This window comes from Emys orbicularis, chromosome 24, assembly GCF_028017835.1.
Source record: "Emys orbicularis isolate rEmyOrb1 chromosome 24, rEmyOrb1.hap1, whole genome shotgun sequence".
Taxonomy (NCBI): Eukaryota; Metazoa; Chordata; order Testudines; family Emydidae; genus Emys; species Emys orbicularis.
The window spans coordinates 1,066,447-1,091,146 of record NC_088706.1 but is presented as its reverse complement, the minus strand read 5'-3'; the positions used below and the strand labels follow the sequence as shown (position 1 = coordinate 1,091,146).

General features: G+C 43.0%; 1 protein-coding gene across 1 annotated transcript in view; it reads left to right on the top strand.

Moving 5' to 3' along the window:
* SPPL2B (signal peptide peptidase like 2B) overlaps positions 1-24,700 on the top strand; it is a 133,626-nt gene that overhangs the window by 94,975 nt on the left and 13,951 nt on the right. Inside the window, exons 5-13 of the mRNA XM_065422146.1 lie at positions 9,545-9,684; positions 10,479-10,621; positions 14,366-14,462; positions 14,740-14,856; positions 17,642-17,723; positions 19,130-19,204; positions 19,339-19,401; positions 21,187-21,286; positions 22,789-22,866. Of these exons, the coding sequence (XP_065278218.1) occupies positions 9,545-9,684; positions 10,479-10,621; positions 14,366-14,462; positions 14,740-14,856; positions 17,642-17,723; positions 19,130-19,204; positions 19,339-19,401; positions 21,187-21,286; positions 22,789-22,866 (895 nt within the window). The remainder of the gene's footprint in view (positions 1-9,544; positions 9,685-10,478; positions 10,622-14,365; positions 14,463-14,739; positions 14,857-17,641; positions 17,724-19,129; positions 19,205-19,338; positions 19,402-21,186; positions 21,287-22,788; positions 22,867-24,700) is intronic.

Below are 24,700 nucleotides of genomic sequence, written 5' to 3'. Positions count from 1 at the left end.
GTCACTTGGAATTCCTAGGCCCCCAAAATATCCCCCCAAGCCTCTTCACCCCCTTTCCTGGGGAGGCTTGAGAATAATATACCAACCAAGTGGTTAGCAATGTGAGCACAAACCAAACCTTTTGTCTTTAGGACACTAAAAATCAATCAGGTTATTAAAAGAAGAATTTTATGTATAAAGAAAGAGTAAAAGAATCACACCTGCAAAATCAGGATGGAAGGTAACTTTACAGGATAATAAAAAGATTTAAAACACAGAGGACTCTCCTCTGGAGTCAGCTTCACAGTTACAAAAACAGGAATAAAACTACCTCTTAGCATAGGGAAAATTCACAAGCTAAAACAAAAGATAATCTAACGCATTTCCTTGCCTTACTTACAATTTTTGTAATCTTAGATGGGTCATTTCAGGGATGTTTTCAGGAGATGTTGTCCCTGCCTGGTCTCTCTCTCTCTGTCCAGAGAGGGAACAACAAAGAGAGCACAAACAATTTCCCCCCCCCCCCCCCCCCCCCGAGTTGAAAGTATCTTCTTTCCTCATTGGCCCTTCTGGTCAGGTGCCAACTAGGTTATTTCAGCTTCTTAACCCCATACAGCTAAAGCGATTTAGTACAGCTTCTCAGGAGGGATTTTATGTTACCTTTATCTCTATGTTTATGACAGTACTGCTGTGCTAACTTCTGTTCTTCAAGTAGTGTCCCTATGGGTGCTCCACTTCACCTGCACATACGCCTCTTGAGTACTTGATTGGAGGCTTTCAGCTAGCAGTGTCCATTCGACCCACATGTGCACCCTAAGCCTCTTTGTGCCAGACACCGAAGCTTTATAGGGGTGCATGGGCAAACCACCCTCAGTTCCTTCTCAACTGCCTTGGCCGGAAACGGAGCCTTAGTGTGTCCACCTTGATCATGCTTCAGCCTTTCTATTTTTCCTGAGTGTTAAGGTATTTAGTGTAGTGGTTGTTAGTTGTGAGTTTAGTTTGATTGTATAGGTAGTGAGGGGGTTGTTTGTTCTCTTCTCCCTTTTCCCTCTGGTAAACTTGTTTTCCTGGCAGGGCATGCCGGCTCGCTAGGCTTCAAACACTGCCTCTCCTGCTGAGAGGCTATATCTGTAAGCAATAGCCACTCTAACTGCATCCATTGCTTTGGGGAGTCCCACGTCTCCCAGAAGTGCAACATCTGCTTGGCCCTCAAGTCTAGGACAAGGAAGATCAAGCTAAGACTGTTCATGATGGACCGCTTCCTGCGACCAGAACCGGGTTAGGAGACATCCCTGTACGTCTGTCCCAAGACAGATTCAGAGCCTCTTCTACCTCACGGCAGGCTTTCCCTAAGGAAGTGAAGACTTTGGAGGCTTCTGGGAAGACTCCCCAAAAGAGGAACATGGAGACTCACACCAAAGAGCCCACTCCAAAAAGGACCAGGTCCTGGACCAAGTCTGTGGTCTCAGAGAGTACCGTTGAGGCCAAGGACTCCTCCACTGATACTCCTCCAAGGAGAAGACATGGCTCTGTTAGGGCCCCGGTACCCTCTACCAGCAAAGAGAGCAAGTGTAGGGCATGTCGAGTTTGGCCCAGCCATTGGTACCTATGTGTCCGGCCCAGTTTTCAGTACCGATGCAGTCTATCCAACTGCCAGCACCAGTGCATTCGGCATCTTCAGCACTGAACAAACAATAATGCCCTACCTTCAGCTGAGGTGCATTCATCGTTGGAACAGTTGGCTTCAGCGACAGTGGCCTCAGCCACCATGTTGGTACAGGATTCCTTCTTGGTACCTCAGGAATTCCGATACTCTAAGGATCTTTAGGTATCAAATGAACCAGAGTCTCTGCTTTTTATGGTACCGAGCACCTTTCAGTATCAAGACCCCGGTCTCCGGGTTACTGTCCTCCATCACCGTAGGAGACTCATCCATTTTCAGCAGGTCCCCCGACATGGGATGATGTGGAGGATGAAGACGACTCTCAATCGGTCCCCTCTGTTTCAGTCAGGGATTCACCAACATACCCCTTCAGGAATCCCTTTCCGGCTAGTCAGAAGGAGGATAGTACTGATCACCAAGGGTGATAGAACCAACCCTGTATGCCAGCTTCCCTTCCATATGGACCACAATGACCGTATTGGGACTGCTGGGTGGCCTATCAACAACAGTTTGCCAGACCACCAGTACCATCTCATAGGGAGATCAAGGTTTTGCACCTCCCTCTCGCCAACCAGTCCTCACATTGGAGACATTTGAGGAACAGGAGGCTAGGGCAGATGAGGAGGCCACCCCTGAAACTGCCATCTCATCTTCATTGCTGGATGAGGCAGTCATGCCTCCATCACCTTCTATGGCTGATGAGTTCCCACCCCAACCCCTCCAAAAAAAGTAAACAGAGAACTGGAGGTTGTATTTTAGATTGGAGAGGGAAAATGACAGGGAGCTAGCCACAGACAGTGTTGCAGTGGCCAGAGACATGCGGAGACAACTCCTGGAGACAATACAGAAAGAGAATGCTCTGCTGTGGTGCATGCTACAAGCTGGCACGCAGACAATGCAGTGCCCTTAACCAAGACCCGGCCATGTTCTGCAGCCCCTGGACAATACAGGGTACTGGGAACACCAGCATATGTTCCCCCACTGAGCCCCCACAGCCATGGTCCCCCCTGCCATTCCCCTCCCTGGCCCAAACTCAGGGAAGTGAGGACAATTGCACTTGGGAGCCCAGCTCTTTTGAGCCATCTAATGCCCCTGCTACACCGCAGGCAACACCGGAAGAGAGAAGCAGCAGCAGAGGCAAGGCATATACTCACCTGTGAATTGGAGCCCTGCTCTGAATCCCCCCATTGCTGTGTGCTGCTCTCCACTGCACTGTGTCACTTTAAAGCTGTGTTTCATTGTTGTTTTAATTAAAGCTTTATGTTATTTCTGGTTGCTAAATACTAAACGGTTTAATAATACAAAACATTAAAATTAATTCATAAAGAATGTGCAATGCATAATACAGAGAAAATATCTAAATTTTGCATGTCGTAGGTTTTTATGAAAGTGTAAAGCCGCACACACCATAAAATGAGGTGTGCCAAATGTGCCACTTCTGCCACCCATAAAAGAGACTGCAATGCATGCAATCCATTCTTCTCCTTCCCCCACCCCCGCCCCCAGCATAATAGCTGCATATTTTCAGGCCTGAGACTAAAGATAAGAGCAATAGGCATCCCATTTCCCTGATGTTTCATTTTCTAATGTATGCCTTGCTGTCTGCTCAAACTGTACCAGACTGCTGGCACTAAACATTAAAAAGGTTGTAGAGCAGTTTTTAAACTAGGAGATGGGGGAAAGCCGACTGCTGCAGAGGAGCGTGTGGATCGGACACAGACTTCCCTTAGGGGAGAGTCTGATGATAGAGAATCTCCAGGTTATAGTCAGGAGCAGAGGACTGAAAAGTATAATGTAAGGGCCGGATCAGATGATAAACAGCCACATAAAAAAGAATCTGGCACATCAGAAAAAGACAGGCTAATAAACAGGGACAAGTTTTTAAAGTGCTTGTACACAAATGCCAGAAGTCTAAATAATAAGATGGGTGAACTAGAGTGCCTTGTGATAAAGGAGGATATAGATATAATAGGCATCACAGAAACCTGGTGGACTGAGAGCAATCAATGGGACACAATCATTCCGGGGTACAAAATATATCGGAAGGACAGAACAGGCCGTGCAGGGGGAGGAGTGGCACTATATGTTAAAGAAAGTGTAGATTCAAATGAAGTAAAAATCTTAAGCGAATCCACAGGTTCCATAGAGTCTCTATGGATAGAAATTTCATGCTCTAGTAAAAATATAACATTAGGGATCTATTATCGACCACCTGACCAGGACAGTAATAGTGATGATGAAATGCTAAGGGAAATTAGAGAGGCTATCAAAATTAAGAACCCAATAATAGTGGGGGATTTCAATTATCCCCATATTGACTGGGAACATTTCACTTCAGGACGAAATGCAGAGATAAAATTTCTCGATACTTTAAATGACTGCTTCATGGAGCAGCTAGTACGGGAACCCACAAGGGGAGAGGCGACTCTAGATTTAATCCTGAGTGGAGCGCAGGAGCTGGTCCAAGAGGTAACTATAGCGGGACCGCTTGGAAATAGTGACCATAATACAATAGCATTCAACATCCCTGTGGTGGGAAGAACACCTCAACTGCCCAACACTGTGGCCTTTAATTTCAAAAGGGGGAACTATACAAAAATGAGGGGGTTAGTTAGACAAAAGTTAAAAGGTTCAGTGACTAAAGTGAAATCCCTGCAAGTTGCATGGGCCCTTTTTAAAGACACCATAATAGAGGCTCAACTTCAATGTATACCCCAAATTAAGAAAAACAGTAAAAGAACTAAAAAAGAGCCACCGTGGCTTAACAACCATGTAAAAGAAGCAGTGAGAGATAAAAAGACTTCCTTTAAAAAGTGGAAGTCAAATCCTAGTGAGGCAAATAGAAAGGAGCACAAACACTGCCAACTTAAGTGCAAGAGTGTAATAAGAAAAGCCAAAGAGGAGTTTGAAGAACGGCTAGCCAAAAACTCCAAAGGTAATAACAAAATGTTTTTTAAGTACATCAGAAGCAGGAAGCCTGCTAAACAACCAGTGGGGCCCCTTGACGATGAAAATACAAAAGGAGCGCTTAAAGATGATAAAGTCATTGCGGAGAAACTAAATGGATTCTTTGCTTCAGTCTTCACGGCTAAGGATGTTAGGGAGATTCCCAAACCTGAGCTGGCTTTTGTAGGTGACAAATCTGAGGAACTGTCACAGATTGAAGTATCACTAGAGGAGGTTTTGGAATTAATTGATAAACTCAACATTAACAAGTCACCGGGACCAGATGGCATTCACCCAAGAGTTCTGAAAGAACTCAAATGTGAAGTTGCGGAACTATTAACTAAGGTTTGTAACCTGTCCTTTAAATCGGCTTCGGTACCCAATGACTGGAAGTTAGCTAATGTAACGCCAATATTTAAAAAGGGCTCTAGGGGTGATCCCGGCAATTACAGACCGGTAAGTCTAACGTCGGTACCGGGCAAATTAGTTGAAACAATAGTAAAGAACAAAATTGTCAGACACATAGAAAAACATAAACTCTTGAGCAATAGTCAACATGGTTTCTGTAAAGGGAAATCGTGTCTTACTAATCTATTAGAGTTCTTTGAAGGGGTCAACAAACATGTGGACAAGGGGGATCCGGTGGACATAGTGTACTTAGATTTCCAGAAAGCCTTTGACAAGGTCCCTCACCAAAGGCTCTTACGTAAATTAAGCTGTCATGGGATAAAAGGGAAGGTCCTTTCATGGATTGAGAACTGGTTAAAGGACAGGGAACAAAGGGTAGGAATTAATGGTAAATTCTCAGAATGGAGAGGGGTAACTAGTGGTGTTCCCCAAGGGTCAGTCCTAGGACCTATCCTATTCAATTTATTCATAAATGATCTGGAGAAAGGGGTAAACAGTGAGGTGGCAAAGTTTGCAGATGATACTAAACTACTCAAGATAGTTAAGACCAAAGCAGATTGTGAAGAACTTCAAAAAGATCTCACAAAACTAAGTGATTGGGCAATAAAATGGCAAATGAAATTTAATGTGGATAAATGTAAAGTAATGCACATTGGAAAAAATAACCCCAACTATACATACAACATGATGGGGGCTAATTTAGCTACAACGAGTCAGGAAAAAGATCTTGGCGTCATCGTGGATAGTTCTCTAAAGATGTCCACGCAGTGTGCAGAGGCGGTCAAAAAAGCAAACAGGATGTTAGGAATCATTAAAAAGGGGATAGAGAATAAGACTGAGAATATATTATTGCCCTTATATAAATCCATGGTTCGCCCACATCTCGAATACTGCATACAGATGTGGTCTCCTCACCTCAAAAAAGATATTCTAGCACTAGAAAAGGTTCAGAAAAGAGCAACTAAAATGATTAAGGGTTTAGAGAGGGTCCCATATGAGGAAAGATTAAAGAGGCTAGGACTCTTCAGTTTGGAAAAGAGAAGACTAAGGGGGGACATGATAGAGGTATATAAAATCATGAGTGATGTTGAGAAAGTGGATAAGGAAAAGTTATTTACTTATTCCCATAATACAAGAACTAGGGGTCACCAAAAGAAATTAATAGGCAGCAGGTTTAAAACAAATAAAAGGAAGTTCTTCTTCACGCAGCGCACAGTCAACTTGTGGAACTCCTTACCTGAGGAGGTTGTGAAGGCTAGGACTATAACAATGTTTAAAAGGGGACTGGATAAATTCATGGTGGCTAAGTCCATAAATGGCTATTAGCCAGGATGGGTAAGAATGGTGTCCCTAGCCTCTGTTCGTCAGAGGATGGAGATGGATGGCAGGAGAGAGATCACTTGATCATTGCCTGTTAGGTTCACTCCCTCTGGGGCACCTGGCATTGGCCACTGTCGGTAGACAGATACTGGGCTAGATGGACCTTTGGTCTGACCCAGTACGGCCTTTCTTATGTTCTTATGTTCTTATGTTCTTATGTTCTTACTGTTGAGCATGTCTTTGCATCTAGCATCCCACCCCTTGTTAAGGCTTTCTCCCTTATGCTCAGGGCCAGCTCTGGCTTTTTTGCCGCCCTAGGCAAAAAAGCCACCGGCCGCCCCCGCCCCCCCCCATTGCGGCAGGGGAGTGTGCCGAGCCCGGCCGCGGGCCCGCAATCCCTGACCGGCCGGAGTGCCGGGGGGAGGGCGGAGAGCCCCCGGGGGCCAGAGCACCGGGAGCAGGGCGGAGAGCCCGGCCGGGGCTCTCTGCTCTCCCCGGCGGCGAGCCCACCACGGCTCTCCGCTCTCCCCGGCGACCAGAGCGCCGGGGGGAGGGCGGCGAGCCCGCCGCAGCTCTCCGCTCTCCCCGACCGGCCGGAGCGCCGGGGGGAGGGCGGCGAGCCTGGCCGGGGCCCCGCTCTTCCCCAACCGGCCGGAGCGCCGGGGGGAGGGCGGCGAGCCCAGTCGCGGCCCCGCTCTCGGGCCGGAGCACCCCACCGCGCCGCCCCCCTCCAGGCGCCGCCCCAAGCACATGCTTGGTGGGCTGGTGCCTGGAGCCGGCCCTGCTTATGCTCATAAATATTGTGCAAAATACAGCATGCAGTTAGGCAAGTTGTTTTCTGCAACTTTCAATCTAGCCCATAAACAGCACCACCTTCTTTTCAGACGGCCAAATACACATTCCACTGTCATTCTGCAGCTACTGAGGCAATAGTTAAACAGTTCCTTCCTTCTGTCCAAGTGGCCTCTGAATGGCTTCTTTATCCAGGGAATCCGAGGTTAAGCCGTGTCTCCCAGGATAACCAGAACAATGTCCATACCATTAATGTCCATAGTGATCCTGGGGTAATAGTCTCCTTTATTCATTAAGGTAAATAGGGAGAGTTCCAAAAGAACCTGTGTTCATGGACTTTTCCAGATGCCTCTGCATTTATGTTTATGAACCTGTCATGGTGGTCACGCAGGCCTTGGAGCACCATGGAGAAATACCCCTTTCTGTTTATAAGCACTGTGCGCTGGTGGGGGAGCCATCCAACCCCCCGTTCCGCACCCCCTTACCATGCCGCTCAGAGCACCAGGACTGGCATTCATGCTGCCCGGCCGGAGCCAGCCATGCCGCCGCACAGTCTAGAGCACTGGGGCAGGCCGGCGGCTCTCGCTGCCACACTGCCCGGCAGGAGCTCGCAGCCCCACCTCCCAGAGCACTGGCGGCATGGCGAGCTGAGGCTGCGGGGGAGGGGAGACAGCAGGGGAGGGGCCGGGGGCTAGCCTCCCTGGCTGGGAGCTCAAGGGTCAGGCAGGACGGCCCCGTGGTTTGCCCACCTCTGCGATAGGCACATGAGTCCCATCAATTGCCCCAGTACAATTTGTGAGCCACAAGAATGCAAAGCCATCAGTAATCTCCTAAGCATTACCAGACTTTATAACCAGTGCAACAGTACCTTAGGCATGGCATCACACACCTGCATGACAATGGCCTCAACAATTGGTCTCCCTGTGCCAAATTGGTTGACTATGGACTGGTAATGTTCAGGGGTGGCCAACCTCCAGACAGAAAGGATGACCCGCTTCTCAACAGCTATGGAGAGCTGAATGTTGGTATGCTGCCACTGCAGCTCTAGAGCAGTTCAGCACATATCTCAAAAAAGGTTGCTTTCACCATCCTGAAATTCTCTCACCACTGCTGGTCATCCCAGGTCTGGATCCTTTTCCACCAGTTGACTCTGGTTTCCTGAGCCCAGAAATGGTGCTACTCTGTGTGAAACTACTCCAGGAACAGCTCCTGTAGTAGCAGTTGCTCAGTGTCTCCTTCATCCTCCTTTTTCCACCGCTGCTGCTGCTGCTGCAGCCACATCATCTGTTTGGTAGTGTGGCAGGTTAAGTCCAGAACCAAGCCCACTCAGCTCTGAGAGCACAAATAAAGTCAAACAGCCTCTGTGTATTCACGGTTGCCAACATAGCACCATGGTGCATTGTCGGGTCCATGCTGGCTGACAGCAATTTGAAACTGGCACTAGTCTGCCCAGAAAGAGAAGCAAGGGATGGAGAGAGCACAATTATAGGATTTTTTAAATTTGATGCCAAGTCCCAGAATTCCACTGGCTTCTGCCTGGCTTCCACTATGCATCTGCAACACACAATGAGAAAAATCCCAGAATACACACTGCTTAGCAGTGAAGCAGAGGATCATGGGTATCTTCCCAGAATGCCACAAGCTTAGTATACAACAAGACCCCACTACATGTATGCAATGATGCGAATTGAAAGAGGGCATAGCCATCCCATATGCACACTATTGGTATGGTTTACATAGTGCACGCCAACTAGTGCATGTCAACTTGGTGTGAAATAAACCCCCTATGCAGAGAAGGCCTCAGAGTGCTTTTGTAAAAAAAAAACAAATAACATAACCTCTCTCAGCATAGCTTTGGGCCTTGTGTCTTATCGACTGCATCAAAAAACCAAAAGTCCTCTTCTAGTTCTTATCAAAGGGGCTTTCGGTCCTCTCTTCCTTGGGAATGTGCATAGAAGCTTTTATCTGGGTACAAGATTGTCATCATCAAGTTAATGGCATCTAAGGAGATTCTGCCAATAGTTTGTTCTCTTTAAGGTCAGCAGGTTAACTTCTTTCAGAAATGTAGCCATCCTTAGCTACTCCACTCCTCTCTGGAGAATCTTACTTTTGGGGAGGAGGAGGCTAAGTAAGAAGAAATGAAGAATGGGAATTTTCAAAAGTACTCAGCGTTCCTCTAACTTTGAGGCAACTGAGTCAATGCAGAGCAGTTTTGAAAATCCCATCATGGTTCTCTTGGAGGACCTGGGTCATGTTGCTAAATGGTCAACTACAAACACGAGCTGTCAACATCAGTCTGAAGGCTGAGTGCAGAACTGACAAAGCACTTTCACATAGATAGCACTAGAAATTATCTTACTGGGTTTAAAGAAATGGTTGATTCTGATGAGGCTGAAACACTATAAACAGTTTGTAATTTTCATGTTTCCATTACAGAGTTTTGGCAGATCAGTGAAGGTGGCAATGTATGCGCCAAATGAGCCTGTTCTTGACTATAACATGGTGATTATCTTTGTAATGGCTGTGGGCACTGTTGCAATTGGAGGCTATTGGGCAGGAAGCAGGGATGTGAAAAAGTAAGTAGAGCAAATTGAGTGCCATGTTGGGCAGATATTCTTGAGTTCTGTTATGATTCAAAGAATGCTTAGCAAACATGATTCAGAGAAGCCCAAAGCAGCACTGCTCCAGCTGTTGGGGTGGCTGTGCCTGTGTATCTGAAATGGGAAAACACTAAAGTGATGTATGGGCAAGCCTAATAATGACCTTTGGAGTTACTTCAATATCATTTGAATTTACGGTATTTTGGTACCTCAGTTTACAAGGAAAACATTTGGAGCATGTTTTTAAAATATTAAAAAGAAGAATCCAGCTGAAACGTTAGTCTTCCTATCTGGGCCTCTGTGAAGGTTCCTTTCGGCTTTTCTTGGTGTTTTTCAGTTCATAGAAAATATTTTAGATGACTTTTTTTTTCTTACTAGTATAATTTCATTTAGGGAGGTATTTATTTATCCACCCAATGATAATTTTAGTGCAAGAAATACAAAAAATATTTTTAATCAAATGTTGACTAAAATGTGGATGTTTTGCAGCATGTGTTGAGCATCTTTTCATATTTTAAAATATTAAATATTTAATATTTTAAACACTATGTTCACTGAGACCTGTTGCTGAAATTTTACATATTCCCTTTCCTAAGAAGAAAAAGTGGTGCTCCATTGACTTCAGTAGGGCTCCATGCAGGCCCAGGTGTCGTCCCATTCTCATCATCTTCCTCCCATTGCCTCCTCTTCCTGTGCCGTGCACCATGAAGGATTAGAGCCCTTGTCTATTCACTGCAGGATCTGATTATAGACATGCTGCTCTCTTTCAGGCGATACATGAAGCACAAACGAGATGACGGGGCAGAAAAACATGATGATGAAACAGTTGATGTCACTCCCATCATGATCTGTGTATTTGTGGTGATGTGCTGCTCTATGCTGGTCCTCCTTTATTTCTTCTATGACCACTTAGGTGCTTTTTTTATTATATTTCTATAAAATTGTCTTATTTTATACTATCGGACTATTATCCCTTAAAGTGCATGCCTAGTTTGAAAAGTGATTGTAAAAATGGCTACCAATAAACCGGTTAGATTCTTTTGTTTGTTTAGAGTCTCATCTACTTATTCCAGTGACATACATGCTTTTTACTACTTCTAGTAGCTCTGAAGGACTTGCACATTTCTTTGAGGGTGAACGGGATTCCCGTCTAGCTTGTGCATCGACAGGACTGTTAGTGAAGTTCCCATTGCAGGGCCAAATTCAGATTTCAGTTATCCTTCTGTAGCCCCGTTGAAGTGAATGGGGTTGCACGGATGTAACTGGTGTCAGAATTTGGGTAGCCAAATCTTTGGTGGTGATGCCCAAGCTAGAAAAGAAACCATTACTCTCAAATCCCAGGTTTGTTTGTTTGGTTTTTGTCTTACAAACACACCAGGTTTTTCTCAGATTAGAAGTAAAAAAAAAAAAGATCTCATCTTATTGATGTGTAATAGACATGAAACCTTGATATGCCATTTCTAGTCACTTCTCAGAGCAGAAATGCACGTCAGAGATAAGTCTCTGAATTAAAATGTTTAATGGCTACTGTAGTCTCTTCCTCAGCAGTGTTTGCTATTCCATCCCTATGGTCTTCAGCTTTGAATCCATGCCATCCAATGGTCAGAAAAGATTTGAGCTACAGTGTTTCTGAGCTGAAAAGCAGACTATATATTAGTTAACCTTTCAGGAACATACACGGATGTAGATGTGTTAAATAATTTTATCTCACCAGCAAAAACCAGAGGGGAATTTTTTTCTCCTCTAAAGGAACATCATGAAGTAGTTAAGCCCAAAATGTAGAACAAAGACGTTTGCAACAGCAGGTTTTTTTAATATAATCTTGCATTTCATTTTTCTTTACTCCTGGGGGAATTCTGCGCCACTGCACGCACCCAGAATTCAATGTCCTCTTCAGATTTCTTTTCTTCCCCACAAACGACTTTCTGACGGGGAAGCAAGGAAAGCTGCAAAAGCGGTCACGCACTCCTCCCCGGCAGAGTGGGTGTGTTGATTCAGGCTCCCAGAATAGCTGGCAGAGAGGCAAATCACCGGGGGTGGAGGGCTGGGGACACCCCAGCCCGTGGCTCCTACCATGCGCTGGGCTCAGCTGCTAGTCCCACCTGGGCTGGGGGCAAGGAGGATGGGACTTCCTCTTCTCCTGCAGGAGGGGCTGGGGCCAGGGCAAGGTCAGACCTACCTCCAGAAACCTCCCCTGGCTGCAGGGACACACACACACACACACACACACACACACACACACACACTTTTCCTGCCCCCCATTGCTCCTCAGTCATGGGGAGAGGGGTCACTGTTCGGGGAGCTGTGCCCCCATCCGTCCAACCCCTGTGCATCTGGAGTCCCCCACACCCAGACCCCCTCACAAAGCCTCATCTCCCCCCCTGAACCCCCACCACACCAAGCCTCACCCCCTGAATGTGGAGCCCCCCTGCACCCAAGCCCCCGGCCGAGCCCCACCTCTGCACCCAGACCACCCCCTCCTGAGTCCCCCACCCTGACGAGCCCCCCCCTCGTACCTGGACCATCTCAACGAGCCCCCCACCCCACTGAGCCCCAACCAGTTGCACCTGGCCCCTACCCCACCAAGCCCCACTCCCCCAGCACATGGATCCCCACTGCTGAGCCCTCCACACCCAGACTCCCCTCTGAGCCCCATCCCCTCACACCCAGACCCTCCCTACTGAGCCCTGACTACCTTCACCTGGACCTCCTACAGAGTCCCATTGCTTCTGCATCTAGAACTGTGCAGTGAGCCCTTGTGCATCCAGATCTACACCCAGACCCCCTACTGAGACACCCGCACCCAGATTGCCCCACACAGAACCCTCTCAACACACACCTGGATCCCCCACACTAAGCCCCTCCACGCTTGGATCCTGCCGGGCACAGAGGGCAGGACCCCAGGGTGTTTCTGGAGTAGGCCCGGCCCTTGCACTGTGTCAGGGTCAGATGCAGCCTCAAGTTCATGTCCTGAGGGGGAAGGAGAAAGGGCTGCAGGGTGATCTCCCACCTCTCTACAGCCAGTGGCCTATGCTTCCCACTACCATGCTGGAGATCCACATTTATTTATTTATTAACAAATAAAATTTGCATAATTTTAAAATATTGTGCGTATAATGTTTAATTTTTTTTGTTTCGAATTTTAATTTTTTAGCATAGAATTCCCTTGGAGTACTTCTAGCACCTCAGTGAGAGGTGACTGGCTCTTCAGATATGATCTTAAGGAAGCACTGAAACTTCCTACTTTCATAATAATCCTAGAAATGGAGATGGAAAAAGAACCACTGGGGTGTTTACACATCCTCCTCGTCAATACAAGCTTTCCAAGGATCATCATGTGCCAAGTCTGATCTACTAGTATCCTAGAGATTAAATTTAAGAAGCCACATTATCCATCCTCAATTAAAAACTTAAGAAGCTCTATTTATTTAGCTTATCAAAGAGAGGCTTAAGAGATGATTTGATCACAGTCTATAAATACCTACCAAGGGACAAGATTTCTGATCGTAGAGAGCTCTTTAATGTAGCAGACAAAAGCAGAACAAGATCCAGTGCCTGGAAGCTGAAGCTAAATAGATTTAGGAAAGAAATAAGGCATGATTTTTAAACATGGTAATTGGAACAATTTCGATAGGGACGTGGTGGATTCCCCATTGCTTGAAGTTTTTAATCAGGGTTCCAAAATATCTGCTCTAGCTTAACCACAAGTTCTAGGCTTGATGCAGGTATTGCTGGTGTTATGGAAGCATTCAGACTAGAGGATCATAATGGTCCTTTTTGGCCTTAAAATCTATGAATCCCCACTTATATGTGGAATTCAATGCCCCATGCTCTTGGTCTTGTCTGGAGAAGTCTGTGTAATTGAAATGTATAATCTGATTTCTGTTAGTTATTTTAATGTTGTTAAAACATGGAAAGCAACATCAGATTTTATACATAATACACTTATGTAATTCAGAAAGTTACTGTTAAATTATATGATCACTTCAGAAAGGGACCTGGAAATGTAGCTTGAAAGTTTAATGCACTGAAATGAGCTCCAGCTAATAACCATTAAAGGCTTTGTAGAGCGATATGTTTTTATGCCCCATCTTTATGTAAGGAATGGAATAAGAAAATCCTGTTTTATCAACATATTAATAAAACTGATTAACAAAACCCCACATAGTGACCAGATGAATATGTGACCAGTAAAGTGGTAAATAGATGTCCATTTTTTGGTGTAATTTAATGACAGACCACTAAATATTTGCAAGATACAGCTTGTTATCTATTAATAACTGCATGCAACAAAGTCTATTGCGTAAGAGCAAATGGGCAGCTAATAGAGGATGAGCTAGATAGATTTCAACAATATTTGAGTAGTAAGAGACCTTGGGTGCAAACAGTAATACTTCAGAATCCCCTTGGGAGTTTAACCTTTTATCTATAAAACTGTAAACAACCTCTTCCCTGCCTCACCACTGGCTGTTGTGTTGCATGAACAAGTAACTTTTCATTTACCTGAATAATCCCACTAGATAGCAATGATGGCTTTTAATACACTTTTTAATATGGTTTTCTTTTCTCCAGTTTGGGGATATGGAGAGCCACATGGTTGAGATGTGAGAGACAGTGTCTGGTATCCTACCATCACTTATTAATTTTACTCTTTCAGTCTATGTTATTATAGGGATTTTCTGCCTGGCTGCCTCCATTGGTCTCTACAGTTGTCTGTCTCCCTTTGTAAGAAGATTCCCATTGGGGAAGTGCAGGTATTTGACCATTTGCATACTTTTTAAAGTAAAAAATGTGTTTCATGAAGTCTTAGAGTATGTGATGCTTCCCTTGGGTGTTAGGTCAGAGTTAGACTTGGATTGTTGCTGCATAATTAAAACGTTAAACTGAAAAAGGGTAATTGTGCCAAAAATCAGGAGCAGGTAGGAGTGGTTGTTTTCCAGTATGCCTATATGTTGTTCAAAGCTTTACCTAAAGTGCCCTTGATATTCCCTTTGTCTGTTAATGTTTACATGGTATCTTTTCCACTTTCAGAATCCCTGACAACAACTTGCCATATTTTCACAAGCGTCCGCAGGTCCGGATGTTGCTTCTGGCTGTGTTTTGTATTTCTACTAGTGTGGTTTGGGGAGTCTTCAGAAATGAAGATCAGTAAGTCCAGGCTTTACTTTCCACACTGAGTCACTGTAATACTGAATACTTTGTGTTGTCCAAGAGAACAAGTTAACAGACCCCCTCAAAAGCCTGTGTTGATACTGCTCCAGAATTCAGGAAGGGAGGGGGGGCTGCAGAATTTAGGCAGGTAGAAATTGTCAACCACATCTTCCAGGAACTGAGTACTTCATCTCTGCACTGTACTCTGAGCCCACTGACCCTTGATTCATAAAGCTGTACCTGCTACCAAACCCAGGTTTTCATAGGCACAGCACATTGTGCTGCCACTGGGGTCCTGGGTGGTCTTACACTTTGCAGGGCCTCAGCCTTCCAGAATGGGAATGCAAATTAGGCCATGAGTTCCACTGCTGGGTGGAATCCTCCCCCTCCAGTCTCAGTGCTGGTCAGAGATATAGAACTGGCCCATGATTTGGATATGTGGCTCCAGGCGTTTGTTCAGAATGGTTCATCTGGGCTGTTGTTAAAACCATTACTCATTTGGTATAGATCACTTAACTACTAATTCTCCTTCGAGTTCTTGTCCGTATGCACATTCCACTAACAGTGCACATGTGCCTCATGCACTCAAGTTCAGAGTCTTTTGGCCAGCAGTATCTGTATGTTAGAACTCTGCAGTGGGACTGGGATCCCACGGGTCCCACAGGACCCATTACCATAATAGTGGGAGCGAGTAAAATGTACTTTTTTGCGGGCGGGTTTGAGTGGGCAAAAAAAACCAAACTGCTGTAATTTGTGGGAAAACACCAAATCTCTCATCAGTTTACCATAAAAATTGTGTCTGAATTCCATTTATTTATATATATATATAATATATTAACCGACTGTTGGGGGGTTTTTTTGTTTTGTTTTGAAGTAACATGGGGGGAATCTCTCTCTCTCTCTTGCTGGATTTGCGGGATCTAAGGTTTTTGCAGGTGGGAACAGCATAAAAGTGCAAGAAACAATGCAGGAATGGCTGGGAGTGGGTATTGCAGGGTGGGATGGGAATGGGATTAGGGGGTTGTACTAGCCAAGTTGGGCAGGGATGATGTCCCTAGCCTCTGTTTGCCAGAAGCTGGGAATGGGCGACGGGATGGATCACTTGATGATTACCTGTTCTGTTCATTCCCTCTGAAGCACCTGGCATTGGCCACTGTCGGAAGATAGGATACTGGGCTAGATGGACCTTTGGTCTGACCAAGTATGGCCGTTCTTATGTTATGTTCTAATAGCGTGCTGTAACATTTTTGTATTTTTATGTCTGATTTTGTAAGCAAGTAGTTTTTAAGTGAGGTGAAACTTGGGGTACACAAGACAAATCAGACTCCTGAAAGGGGTACAGTAGTATGGAAAGATTGAGAGCCACTGAGTTAAAGCACTGCAGACCTTTATGGGTATCTCTACACAGCAACTAGACACCTGCAGATGGCCTGTGCCAGCCAACTCGGGTTCGCCAGGCTCAGGCTGCGGGTCTGTTTCATTGCTATGTAGATTTCTGGGCTTGGGACATATGGTTGGTTTTTTTCCCAAAGTAAAATTATTCTTGGCTACCTAGAAAATTGGAACGTTAACTGAACTGAAATGATCAGATAAAATGAAAATATTTGGCCCTCTGTAAGAATATAAGCTTTTACAGCATGCAGAGGAGCCAAGATAAGACCCAGTGTAACTTACCTAAATACAGATTGCTGTAGATAACAGTTCCTATTCTTTTTAATAATGGCAAACTTTTGAGCAGTTCGTTTTAAATTATCCCAGTTAGTACATACAGCTGAACCTTAAAAATTGTTACTTAGCTAATTGACAGATCACATTAAGTCCCTCCACAAATACCCCGTGGTCTCTCCCTACTTCTCAGCAAATAGCAGATTGTTGTGATGAGGTGTCATGTTACTAAGAATTCAGTACTGAAGCACATTTATTGGTATTACTGCAAATAAATAAAGCTAAATTGTATCTGCCAAAATAAATGAACAAAGTACATTTTATAATACAATGTCCTTTTTATTCTCATGTTTGTTACTTCCTTGCTAATCCACAATAGGTCTGCAGGTAAATTTGCAAAATTGAATTTGGATTAAGTACACGCAGAAATATGAAAGGTTTTCCTGGATTGTATCAATATAAGTACATGAAATACCCCAACTTGACATCAGAAATGCATTTTAAATACATAGTATGATGTAGTAGCTCACTATATAAATTATAATTTCTCTTCAGTAGCACTGCAAACAGTAATATCTTTCACAAACACACTAACTTATTGAAAAGGTCTCAGTGATTAAAAACAGTGTACTGGCAATGAATGTTTAATAGTCTTTCTCGGTCTGTTTTGATGTCCAGGTTCTAGGCTGTTGACAGAAAGTGGAGGAGGGGTATGTGGGTAGAAGACAACCAGGGCCGGCTCTAGGCACCAGCATTCCAAGCGTGCTTTTTGCTTGGGGCGGCAAAAAACCTGGAGCTTGCCCTGAAGACAGAAGTTAACTGGTTTTCATAGACTTAATTGGCATGCACAAAATGCACCGTGTCTACTACAATTTTCCTTATTGTCATAACAGATAAGGCACTAGGTACTAAATTTTACATCTGTCTCAGTTTTTTAGCCTATTATAAAGGTTAATTCAAAAGAGAGAAAAAGACAACACTAATAATGTGTCTATGTAGCATGCGTTCTTTGCCCAAGTTGGTGGTAAGCAACTATTCCTAATGTGGTTGAGATAGCCTGATTTGGATTGGCTCTTTTTGTGCCTCCTGCAGGAAAGTAACGTTCTTGTCTCTCTAGGTGGGCATGGGTTCTGCAAGATGCTCTGGGAATCGCCTTCTGCCTTTACATGTTGAAAACAATCCGCCTACCTACATTCAAGGTACGGAAACAGTGCAAGTGCCAAAATAAAGAACCTGCTCAGACATGGTGTGTAAAAGGGCAGTTTTTGATTACACACATTGATTTGGAAACACATTTCTGGTTTTAACTGGTGCTGTTCGTGGATTGGGGCAACATGGACAAAGAAATTTAAGAAATCAAATGGCTTGACATTCAGTAGAGAGCTGGCCGCTAACAGAAAATAGCCCCTATCTGAAAGTACCAACTACTATCATATAAGTGTGAGGTAAGACTTTGGGAAAGGGGTGTCCATGCAGGAATAGGACAAAGGGATAAGAACGAAATGTGCTTGTGCCCTCTCCACCATTGATGCAGTACTCCGCTTTAGACTCTTCCATAGCTTTCAGATTCATGGAGACAAAAAGACACTTGAAGGGCCAGAGTATTCATATTGGATCTTGGACTGGCCAAGTGCATAGGTGGAGTCAGATTTGTACCTGTTGAGGTTGCTGGATTATCTTTCTAGCCGGACATCTACAAATGTCTTGAATCTTGATGTCTGATCAGGATGGCCCTTTCCAGAGCCCCCAGCATAGTTCTTTACGCCTCAGACTGTTACACTTAGAAGAGCTTCTAAAGGAGAAAAGAAAAGCGAACCCATCGTTTCACGGTGCAGTCCCTCATGAATGTTCTTTAATTTTTGTAAAATTCATCATTAGAGCTTTCATTTGTCTATGAAGAGTTTGTTCCCATGATGCAGATTCCCTCGATGATATATCCCTGTTGTATTACACCTTTTTGTATCCTGGCAACATTCCCATTGTTTGGACTACATAAACAAACATGCAATAGGGGTGTGGAATGTGCTTTGGTTTTTATGGGTCCCACGTCTCTGAATTGGGTACTATCCCAGATCTTAACTTTCCTCTTCCTTTCAGTGGAATGTTTGTGTCCTCCAGCTGATCATTCTGGGTCAGACTGACCCCTCCATCTCTTACTGTAAGCAGCTGCCATAGCAGATTTTCTCACTGGGTTAGGAAGATGGGCAACTTGACTTTGTGCAAACTACTGTCAGAGGCCCAGCATGGATTTGCCAGAATAGTGTTATAGCTACTGCTGTCTAGCAGAATCTGTCCTCCAGAGCTTTCCCATAATTCCTAACAAATCAAAATTGCAGCATATTTAGACTTCATAGAGCAAGCATATTTCATGGCAGGAATTCTATTGGGAGGAAGTGTACAGTGTCATGTCTGAAGGATAACACAGTTATACATTGTGTGCAGGGGCATATGATATATTTGTGCAGAGTTGAATTCAGGGAAATACATGGGTATATTGAATAAATCTTGGAAACTGAATACTCTTGAACTGCTAACTGTAAATTTATTTCCATTAGCTAGCACAGAGTACATAAAATATCCACCGAAGCTCTCATCTTTCCCCCAGGGTTGCACCTTGCTCCTGATGGTTCTTTTTGTGTATGATGTGTTCTTCGTATTCATCACACCTTTTCTAACAAAGGTATGTACAGTGTGTCTCCAGTACTTGCTGTTCAGAATAGACTGTAACCCAACAGCATATTTCTATGTGTGTTCTTAGATTATCCAGACATGCTGACTGAAGTGCCGGTTTACAATTTCCCCTCTTTTCTTTAGACAGGGCAGAGTATAATGGTGGAGGTGGCCACGGGCCCGACTGACTCTGCCACTCATGAAAAGGTACTGTATGCATTTTGAAAATATCAGACTATCTACCAGCTATTAATCTCTGAGGCTTTCAACTTCTGAAAGGGTCAGACCACAAAGAGCTGCTGAAATGGCCTGGCACTTCTAGGGCTCCTAGTTTCAAAAGCATTTGGCGTGGAAATATAAAGCACTGCAGAGCTTCATGGGAATCCACAGCATTCTCAGAAGTAGAATTTTAAGTAACTTTCTGCAGTAGGTCCAATGCCGTCACATCTTGAATTGTAAGTTTTCAGTGCAGGGAAATTTATGTGCCACTGTATTTGCAAAGAACTGTGTAAACATCATAATGATTAATATTGTTAATATCTGCTGAGGTAGGTGTATTTCTTCCATTTCCGTGGTCAGAACAATATGCGCACTACCATGACATGAAAAAGCACAGTGTAGTAAGGAAGATATGGCTTTGGGTGTGCAGAGCAATGAGTGGCACAAGCTATTCATCACTTACATAGTCCATTTAAATAAAAATCATTTAAGTTAAAAAAAAAAAAAAAATCTTCAAGCAGTACATGTTTTTTTCCAGAGATTTTAAGAAAGTCACTGAACTGGTGGAAGTCACTGTCTAAGCACCTAGAATCAAAGTTTGTTGAAGTGCTCAACTAACTTTTGGGAGGAATAGTCTCCTCTGCGGTTTCCTCATTTTGGTTTATTCAACTAGTTCAGTTCAATGAATAGTTAGTTCAAAGCTGAGAAACCAAATGAAAGTTGAAAAAGTAGGAAAGCTTGTTTTCTTTTTCCCATCTATGAATTAAAATAAGATGTAAGACAATGAGATCTACTAGCTCTAAAATCTTGAAGAGACATGGTGATCAGAAACAACCAGTTCAGTTCACTAACTACAGATAATACTTCCTTTGTTTAATAAAAGAGTTAGTTTTAAATGCAAAACATGTTTTGTTAAGGAAAAAAAAAGTAAGTTTATATATCCAGCACATTTGAGGTAGTTTTGTTTAACTAGGTAAAATATATTTTAAATGCTTGGTTTTTGGATTTTTAATTGAATTCCAGTTTCTACACAAATGTAGCTTGACACAAATTCCAAGTTTAAAAAAAAAATCATCTAGTAAATAAGAAGTGCATGATTCACCATTTTCTAGTATAATAATAAATGTAAAACTTAAGAATCTGAATAGATGAATGGGAAGCAACATAATTCTTAAATAAATCAAGTAACAGAGGGGTAGCCGTGTTAGTCTGAATCTGTAAAAAGCAACAGAGGGTCCTGTGGCACCTTTAAGACTAACAGAAGTATTGGGAGCATAAGCTTTCGTGGGTAAGAACCTCACTTCTTCAAATGCAAGACTTCTTGCATCTGAAGAAGTGAGGTTCTTACCCACGAAAGCTTATGCTCCCAATACTTCTGTTAGTCTTAAAGGTGCCACAGGACCCTCTGTTGCTCTTAAATAAATGTATCTAGCTACAATGTATCCTCCTGGTTAGCAAAAAATACCAAATTATACGAACCATTGAGAACCAACTTTTATTTAGGAAAATAATTACAAAATACAAATGTTCAGCAGGATTAAAATCAATGATTTAAAGCAAGATTTTCTGCTTGGTGATTTTAATCAGTCCACCCTGTTCAAGGGAGCTCAGTAAAATGAAAAATAACGCTCAGATAATACTCACTCATATATGTAGGTTTCATATGTTTAAAGTCTGCATACCCAGTATGACAAGACAGACATGTATTTGGTACTGTTAGTACATGGGTGAAACCTTTCTACTTTATAAAATATGTCTTCTCTCATTTCCAAGCTCCCCATGGTCCTGAAGGTTCCAAGACTGAACTTTTCACCATTGGCTCTTTGTGATAGGCCTTTTTCCCTCCTAGGATTTGGAGACATCTTAGTTCCAGGTATTTCTGATTGTTTGCCTAAGCAATATGATGCAAAGGGAAAAGTTCTTATTGACACATCTCCCTTCTCCCTCAGTTCCCACTCCCAAGTGGTAAATTTGACCTGACCTCTCCCAAGCTGGTGTATTCATAAACATATCCATTTTTCCTTTGGCTCTGCTCTGTTTGTTTTTCTTAATAGACAAGTTAAATGAGAAGAATCTACATGAATTTGGTGTTATGATGAGACTTGTGCATGCAGGGAAGTCAAGAAATGTAAAGGGGTGCAGGCCATGGTTGGCTTGTGTCCTGAAACATGAGCATTTATACTCTTAAATTTTGCATCCTAGCTAATGAAACTGGATGCTTTTATTAACCATATAAATAGCTGATATTTTAATTGTGCTAACATTTAGCCTTAATGATCTCTTGTTTCATTGGGTACACAGGTTAATTGTGTTCTGTGTATTTTTTTTTTTTTAATCCTCTTAGAGTTTTAAATTTGTGGCCTTTCAGTTTCATTGGTCTGAAATTTCTGCTGGTCTTAATTCAAAATTGTTAGTTTTTTTTTTCCATTTCACTAAAATTGATACACTCATTTTTGAATAATGTATACATTTTTTTAAGTTTATTATAGTCCTATAAGAAATTTTGCACACAGATAACAGTGAGAGAAGATAGTAATGTCACAATTGGCTTGTCTAATTGATCTTGCTGGGATCTAAGTAGTAAGCGGAGTTTCAAGAAAATTAGTATAATAGGTATGTGGGTGAGGTAATATCTTTTATTGGACCAACTTCTGAGAGAGACATGTTTTGAGCTTACACAGAGCTCTACTTGATAACCCAGGGACCCCCCTGAAGAAGAGCTCTGTGTAAGCTCAAAAGCTTGTCTCTCTCACCAATAGAAGCTGGTCCAATACAAGATATTATCTCACCCACCTTCTCTCGCTAATATCCTGGGACCTACAATGGAGATGAGCATTAATGAGGAAAATTTCATATGCTCATTCTGAACTCTGCTATTCATATTTTGATTATTAATTGGAGATGTTGTCAAGTCCGCTGAAGAAAATTTGAGTTGTTAATAATTTGGGCTGCTCTGTACAGTAATATGGCCCAGATCTTGAACTGAGCCTTAAGGACACAGATATAAGCCATAAATTACCACTATATGCACTAATATAGAAATCTACAATGCAAAGGGCACAAGTTATGGTTGCTGTCACTGTTAATGCTGCTTGTATGCAGTTCTTTACATTGCATATGGACTGGCTGTTGTTTACTGGAGTAGTGTTTACTTACAGATGTCAAGTTTCTTATTCAATAGTTTATGTAGAAGTGCATATCTTCTGTTCCATGAGTTGTGCATGCTCGTGAATCATATCAGGATGGTAGGGCACAGCTTATTAGGCACAGTGGTGGGCCATCTTATAAACACCTAGATAGGGCACTACATTCTGTGCATCTTACAATTAGTGTGTATGTGTTTAAAAACTGCTTAACTTTTCTTTACTTCCCTAGGCTTACTGGTAGCCTACTGCCATAGATTTGATATTCAGGTGCAATCCTCCAGAGTCTATTTTGTAGCCTGCACTATAGGTATGTATGACCCTGGTATTTCTACACAGCAGCTAGTGCAGTCCTTGGAAAAGCAAAGCCAGAGCTCTCATATTACATAGCTTGCTTTTCAACTCTTATCTTGCTTTCAACAATCAAGCAGTGAAGCAGTTTAAAATAAATAAATAAAAACTGTACTACTTTTGAGGTTAGACCTTCGAACCCTAGCTCATCTAGCATAACACATGTCTGAGCTGCTTTACCTGTCCAAACTAGAACGTAAGCCCTTTGTTATGATTTACACCCTCACCAGAACCCTTTGGTTGAATTACAGTGGTTTTATGTATGCTTGGGATACACTTATTCTTTCTTATCATTGTAATTTTCTTGTTAGTGAACCTTTCAAATTGCATTTATTACATGAGAGAATTCAAGTTTAGTGCTTGTCGTCTTGACTTCAGTCTTAAACTGTGTGCCTGCAAAAAATCTGTAATTGACCTCTGTTAAATTAAATTAAATTGTGGAGACGATAGTGTCTTCATAGATACTATTAGCTTTCTTTTAAAAGTCTGATTTTTTTTGACAACACTGAGGGCAGGTCTACACTAAAAGCGCTACATCAGCGCTGTAGCGCATCTTGTAAAGATGCTCTATGCCGACGGGAAAGCACTTTCCCATCAGCATAATTACACCACCTCCACAAGAGACAAAAGCTATGTTGGTGTGGACAGCGCTTAAGTCGCTGTAACTTGCATTGCTCAGGGGGGTGTCTTTTTCACACTCCGAGTGATGTAAGTTAGATCGACAATCGGTAGTCTAGACCTGCCCTCAGTTGATTGACTAACCCAGTGAGCTACAACTTATCCTTTGTGGTTCTCTGCTAATGGAGGGGGAAGAAAGTTTCTTCAAATTTGAGATAGAGAGATAAGGCATTTTAAAATGATGATCTGAAAAATTAGGAGGTTCACTTTCAGGAAAGGTTGTGAATGATTTTGCCACCTCCTAATTTGATAAAACTTTGCCTCAAAGCTCAATTTTTTTTATTTTGCCCTGCATAAGGAGTGATGTCTGACACTTTTGGGAGGCTGTTGGGTTGGTTGACTTTTGGCTTTATTCAGTACATTTCATCTAACCCTAATAACTGATGACATCAAGAAAGCTGAGGTGCTTAATGCTTCTTTTGCTTCAGTTTTCACTAAAAGGTTCATGATGACCAGATACTCAACAAAATTAATATTAACAATCGGGGGAAGGAATGCAAGCCAAAATAGGAAAAGAACAAGTTAAACAATATTTAGATAAGTTAGATATATTCATGTCTTTGGAGGACAGGATTATAATTCAAAATGATCTGGACAAACTGGAGAAATGGTCTGAAGTCAATAGGATAAAATTCAATAAGGACAAATGCAAAGTACTCCACTTAGGAAGGAACAATCAGTTGCACACATACAAAATGGGAAATGACTGCCTAGGAAGGAGTACTGCTGAAAGTAACACTGTTGCAAAAAAAGCAAACATCTTCCTGGGATGTATTAGCAGGAGTGTTGTAAGCGAGACATGAGAAGTAATTCTTCCGCTCTATTCCGCCTCAACTGGAGTATTGTGTCCAGTTCTGGGTGCCACATTTCAGGAACGATGTGGACAAATTGGAGAAAGTCCAGAGAAGAACAACAAAAATGATTAAAGGCTAGAAAACATGACTTATGAGGGAAGATTGAAAAAATTGGGTTGGTGTAGTCTGGAAAAGAGAAGACTGAGAGGGGACATAAGAGTTTTCAAGTACCTAAAAGGTTGTTACAAGGAGGAGGGAGAAAAAATATTGTTCTTAACTTCTGAGGATAGGACAAGAAGCAATGGGCTTAAATTGCAGCAA